This window comes from Cyprinodon variegatus, unplaced genomic scaffold (genome assembly GCF_000732505.1).
Source record: "Cyprinodon variegatus isolate N-32 unplaced genomic scaffold, C_variegatus-1.0 Scaffold725, whole genome shotgun sequence".
NCBI classification, from domain to species: Eukaryota; Metazoa; Chordata; class Actinopteri; order Cyprinodontiformes; family Cyprinodontidae; genus Cyprinodon; species Cyprinodon variegatus.
The window spans coordinates 220,214-226,103 of NW_015151178.1; the positions used below are offsets into that span (position 1 = coordinate 220,214).

General features: G+C 44.2%; 1 protein-coding gene across 4 annotated transcripts in view; it reads left to right on the forward strand.

Moving 5' to 3' along the window:
• msi1 (musashi RNA binding protein 1) overlaps positions 1-5,890 on the forward strand; it is a 30,902-nt gene that overhangs the window by 12,928 nt on the left and 12,084 nt on the right. For all 4 annotated transcript variants that reach the window (XM_015395114.1, XM_015395111.1, XM_015395112.1 and 1 more), the window contains exons 7-10: positions 2,399-2,447; positions 2,908-2,990; positions 3,081-3,198; positions 4,945-5,025. In XM_015395114.1, the coding sequence (XP_015250600.1) occupies positions 2,399-2,447; positions 2,908-2,990; positions 3,081-3,198; positions 4,945-5,025 (331 nt within the window). The remainder of the gene's footprint in view (positions 1-2,398; positions 2,448-2,907; positions 2,991-3,080; positions 3,199-4,944; positions 5,026-5,890) is intronic.

Sequence of the window (5,890 nt, forward strand, 5' to 3'; positions counted from 1 at the left end):
GAAAGTTTTGTACAGAGTTTGTGGAGATGGTGAGGAAGAAGTGGGGGATTATCAGAATCTGAATTAATCTGATGTAACAGCTGCTACTACCCACAACCCCCTTCTGGCCCGTTACCGTGGTGACCTGGCTCACCCATTGTCCCAAAGTAATTCTGTGGGTAAGGGGCTTTTTGTTCTGAAGGAGAAGGGATGCGGTGGGTGTAAGGATCACTCTGCTGCCGGAGTTAGGGGTCGGGTTCGAAACATTCAAAACAAGTTTAATCATTCTCCGCAAACTTCTCTTCCAATCACAAACTTTTCTTTTGTTTTTCCAAAAAAAAAACTTTTTGTGGAACTTTTATTTTCGAACTTCGCTTGAAATATTTGTTGAGCTGTGAAAGACGTGCATGCTGGGAATAGAAGATGGGCTGACAAAGACTCTGGTGAGGGAGGGCCTCAATGTGGAGGCGTAAGAGAGAACTGGGGCAAAGATGGGGTGGCTGCGTGTCGGGGGTAACGAGGGCCATTATACCTCCAAACAAAGCCATGCAAATATTTTCTTAGTTTGCTCAGAATCTCGTTAGCATATGGAGGACCCTTTCGCTAAACGTTCTTCGTCCCAAATCGATCACGAACTTAATGAATTAGTTAATCGTGCTAGGATACCCCCTCTACGCCGATGATATGCTGATAAATTAGACCAAAAAAGCCAAAAGAAAAGTCTGTCAAACTTTCTAAACACCAAGATGCAGTGAGCACATTGAGGCACGACGCTTCCGGCCACTTTATTTTCCCTGCCAGAAGCCATGGCCTCCAGCTTCTCGGCGCTCCCTCCTCAATCATAACATCGAGATGAATTTTTGCCGAGAGGGATATGGAGAGATGGACGGCGAAATGTGGGCTGCAGCCATCCATGGAAGTTCCTGATTAGACTGCCTCACTGGACCTTTTGTGTCCCGTCCTGGTGAGGACAAAGGAGCGCGGAGAGGGATGGGCAGCGGATAACGGGGAAGATGAGAGGTGGGGAGGGAAAAAACGGGGGATAAGAGGGAATATTGTTTGGACCCATGCCATTTGAGGAAGAAAAAATGGCTGTTTATGTACAATTGACTCTATTTGAAGCTTTTTAAATTCTATTTGTTTTTTTGTCCATCAGGGAGATTTGCACGAGGTCGGTCTCATGCAGCGACTTTACAGGAGGCAGCCTGTAAACCGTTTGGATTTATTCTAGTCGGGTTACGGCTCCCTGGACTTTTCCCCCTAAGACCCAAACTCCCGCAGTGTTGATTGCTTTATTTTCTGATGATTTGTGTCAAAAATAGGTTTGATGTAATGAGCAAAACCATCAGGATGGAAGCAAACATTGACTTGAGACACTGCCTGAAAGGTCTCCTTTCACACCGACGCTCTTCCTTCACCTTTGACCTTTCCGTGGGCAAAATGCCCTCAGGGGTTCACATACGCCACACACAAACACAGTCCTATCACTGACACTCTTATGTGACTGTGACAGATTATTCTGGGGAACTTATCCAGTAAACTTAATATAGAGCATGAGCCGGGATGAATTTACCAAATGCTTATAAGTAACCTCGCGTCGAATGTGGAGTTTAGAGGAGTCGGTTTGGAGAGAAGAAACTCTGCGTGTGTGTTTTTTAGTGTGTTGAATAGACACCTGTGTCTTTGCTCCATAAAGGGAGGCCGGGCCGAAGGGAGAGGTCAAAGGGAGAAGAGGAGGAGGACTTTTGGCTCACTGTGCCAACAAACAAAGCCTGCAGGCCTCTTTGTTCTCCCCCTGCTTTTGTTTCTTCCCTTTTTTTCCCCTTCCCTCTACTCTTTGACCCAGTCTTTCTCTCTCCTGCAGGACTCCCTGTGCTCTCTCTCTTGCCGTATCTCCACCTGTTGCCATTCCTCTCGCTATCAGCTCTCTGCGCTCTCATCGCGTCTCCACCTGCCTGCAGGATTCACCTTCCTGCCTCTGACTGGCTTCTTGTTTGTGTCGGCGCTTTCTCTCTCTCCTCTGCGTCTCTCTGGCGCTCTCCCAACATTCATAAAAGCCTATTTGATGTTGGTTGAAGTTTTTTTTTTTTCTGAGCTACAGGACTTTCTTGTTCGGTTGCTATGGAAATGTAAAACTTTAGAGGAGAGAAAAGAGGCGCATGTAGGGGAGTCTCATGATCTGCTGTTAACATACATACTGGAACCTGTTGTGAGCTTATTTTCCCACTTTTGCCCCCCCTCCCCTCCAGACCACCACTTTGTAACCTGTCGCCCTCCTCCTCCCCCCCCTCCTTCCTCCTCTCTGTCCATCTGTTGCTGAGCCTCCCGACAGAACTTGAGAAGGGCTGAGGTCAGGCAATATGCCGCGTGGCAGGACGGAGCGGCGCGCTAAAAACCTGTGCTGTTTCTCTCCCCTCAGGTCGACGATGCCATGCTCATGTTCGACAAGACCACAAACAGGCACAGAGGTGAGACCAGACCCGCCCGCCTCCCCGTTTGCTCGTTCCTCCTCTGCTCCTTCCTGTTCTCCATTTACCACTCATCCTCCAGCCCTTCCTGGGTGGCTATTGATCCCCCCCCCCACCTCCATCTCCAACCCCCACCTCACAAGAGTCTCCTTCCTGTGGGCTGAGCTGGAGGAGACAAACGGGGCTAGTCTAATTAGCCAGTCCGTTAATCGGGATCAGGATAAAGCCTCCTTAAGCACCTCCTCCCCACCCAGGGATTGATCGATTATGACAGCCTACCAGCTTTGCCCAGTCCTTCTGGCTAAGGGGGGGGTCAAGGATGAGTGCAAAATAGCAGCGTTGAAAGTGGGGGAGGGGGGCACATGTGTTAAGAGGCTATTACAGCACTAATTACGGCCAGCAGTACAGGAAGGCCCACTGTCTGCTCTTTATGAACTTAAACTTTTCTTCTTCTTCTTAGGGTTCGGATTTGTGACATTCGAGAACGAGGATGTGGTCGAGAAAGTCTGCGAAATCCACTTCCACGAAATCAACAACAAAATGGTGAGCAGCCCGACGCGAGCGTCCCGCGGCTCTGCAGCCGATCACAGGGAACGAACGTGGCTGATTCATCTCCCGCCTCCTCCTGAACAGGTGGAGTGTAAGAAAGCTCAGCCCAAGGAGGTGATGTCCCCCACCGGCTCGGCCAGGGGGCGCTCTCGGGTGATGCCCTACGGGATGGACGCCTTCATGCTAGGAATTGGTATGCTGGGTGAGTTTCTATTGATCAGGAAGGATGTGGTGATCCCGATCTCTGCTGCCTTAAAGGTCGCATGGCGTCTCTCTGGGAGCTGACCAAGATGTCCGCTGCTGCTTCAGCAGCTCCTTACCGTCTGACATGCTGTCTGCATCATATTTAAGACGATAGAATCACCCAGATAGATTCATCAATGTAATTTTCTATATGAAATTTAATGGCCTGAATCATAATGAAAAGAAAGAAGAATTAATTGCAACTAAAGATGTAGGAGAGGCGGCAAGCAAACAGTGCAGCATGGCGGTGGCAGCATCATGCTCTGGGATGCCCTTAGAAGCTGACTGCAGGAAAATCCTGACAGAAATAGAAATCCAGAAATAGTTTGAAAAAAAAACAAAAAATAATTTTTCCAGCAGGAATATTAGCTTTAATAACCAACCAGAGGGAAAAAAAGGGTGTAGGGCTGCAACTAATGATTATTTTACTTATTGATTAATTTTTTTCAATTAATCGTTTAATAATCTGATAGCAAAAGGTTCTTTAAAAAAGATTTTTTACAGCTTTATACCAGCTGAAACTAAAACTTTTCCACTTGAGAAGTTCTGGGTGGAGCAAATTGACAGATGAAAATATTTTTTTATCCTAAATCCAAAATATTTACAGAGTTTTTTTTACAATTTTCATCTAATTACTGCTCTAAGTGTATTGCTCTGTCATCTAAAGGCCTGTTTAGAGTCTCGATATGGTAAATGGTAAATGGCATGTACTTATATAGCGCCTTTATTCAAGTTAGTAGACCTGACCAAAGCGCTTTACACTACATTCATTCACCCATTCACACACACACTCACACACCGATACTCCAGTTAACAATTAATTGATTACTAAATTAGTTGCCGATTACTTTAATAATCGATTAATCTGATTGTTTTAGCCCTAAAAGTGTGCTTGTTGTTTTTATACGGTAATTTATTACATCCGCAAGGGCAAAAATAAAATTAACATGTTTTTTTTCCCTTTTAGTCGTGTGATTAGTGCTGATTTATCAGATAGAGTCAGATCAAATATTGAAATCTGGTTTCTACCTCAACTTTTAGGTTGAAAGCTCAAAGTAATGAATGCTGCTGCTGATCATTTTTCCTAATCTTTGCATGAATGAACCAACTTATTAAAGCGTTTAATTGACGGTGTTAGTTAATGTTAGGGTTTAAAAAGAAGCAACCTTTCCTAAAATCTCTATATAGTCACCAAATCTTTCTAAAACCTATTTTTTTTGCCCCCTTCTTCATTCCGACTTTTTTTTCTTAAAGTTTTTCTCTCTGAAAAGTGCAGAACTTGTGACCAGAAACTAAACTCGCCGTGCCAATGCTACCACCTACTGTTCAGACCGAGGACTGCCTTCTGCCCTTTGCTTCATTCATTAATTAGCAGCTAAACATGAGGTTGGACTCTCTCAGAGTTTGGAGAGAGTAGAGGATGGCGTGATGTTTCCTGTGGTTAAAGCGTTCAGCTCCTGTTGCATCAGTAGAAATCTGCTCTTTGTGAGTTGAGCTGAGAGTGAAACTGGACCCTAACCCAGTGAGCTCCTCGTTCGTGTTCCTGTAAAGAAATCCGGAGCAGGAGTGTAGGATTACATCCCGTGTCACAGACTCTCCTTCAGCGTTGAGTCAACTTGTCCGATGAGTTTTTAACGTCTCCCGCGTGTCACTGCCGGGGTTAAACGAGCATTTCAGTTGTTTACTGTGATTTTCTGCCCTGCAGGTTATCCCGGCTTCCAGACCGCCACCTACACCAGTCGCAGCTACGCCGGCATCACTCCTGGATACACCTACCAGTTCCCTGGTAATCACTGCATGCTCACACTTCTGCATGTCTTAATTAACCGCAAATGGGAAATAGTTTGCAGAATTCAAGCCTTAAAGGTTTTATGTAAAGAAGGAAAACAACAGCAGAGTTTCGTTGTGTTTTATATAATTATTTTTAAGCAAAATGTTGAAAAATGTTACTATTGTGGTTTATTGTATATTTATGACAGTTTGAATGTTTCTGGTGAATTAACCCAAACAATATAAGGCAGAAAAGCTCTAAACATCCCTCAGAATCAGACATATTTTTATAATCCCAGAGGGAAATTACTTTTTTATTTAAAAAAAAAAGAAATAATCCCAGTATCTAGCTGCCATGGCAGATAAATGGATTAATTTGACTGTTTGAACATGTGAAGGTAAAACATCATTTATCTGAAGCTGCTTGATGCCAAGCTGTGATTTCTCTGTGTTTCATGGCTGGTGAGTGAAATAATGATTCTATCTGGGTTCAAGTAGCTGGAATAGAGACGCACCGATCAGAATCTCCTGGTGGATTTCAGTTTGGCCTCCTGAAGAATGTTTAGTTGCTTCTTTTTAAGAAACCAAACTCAGATCTGATCTCATTGCGTTGCCGCTGTCAGCAGTACTCAAGTTGAGGGTGAATGACCATAAATAACCATTCCCCCATACCATCCGCCGTGACATTTTATAACAGAATGTGTAAAATGTCTACTATATATTAACAGTAATGGCAATAATATTGCCCTTTCAACATTTGGCAGGTTTTGGACTTATGAGTAGCCTGAGAAAAATAAATAAAATCAAAGAAGTTGTCCTACCATGACTATGAAGCTGATCCCAGTGGGACATTAATCAAAAATCAAATAAAATTAATTTGT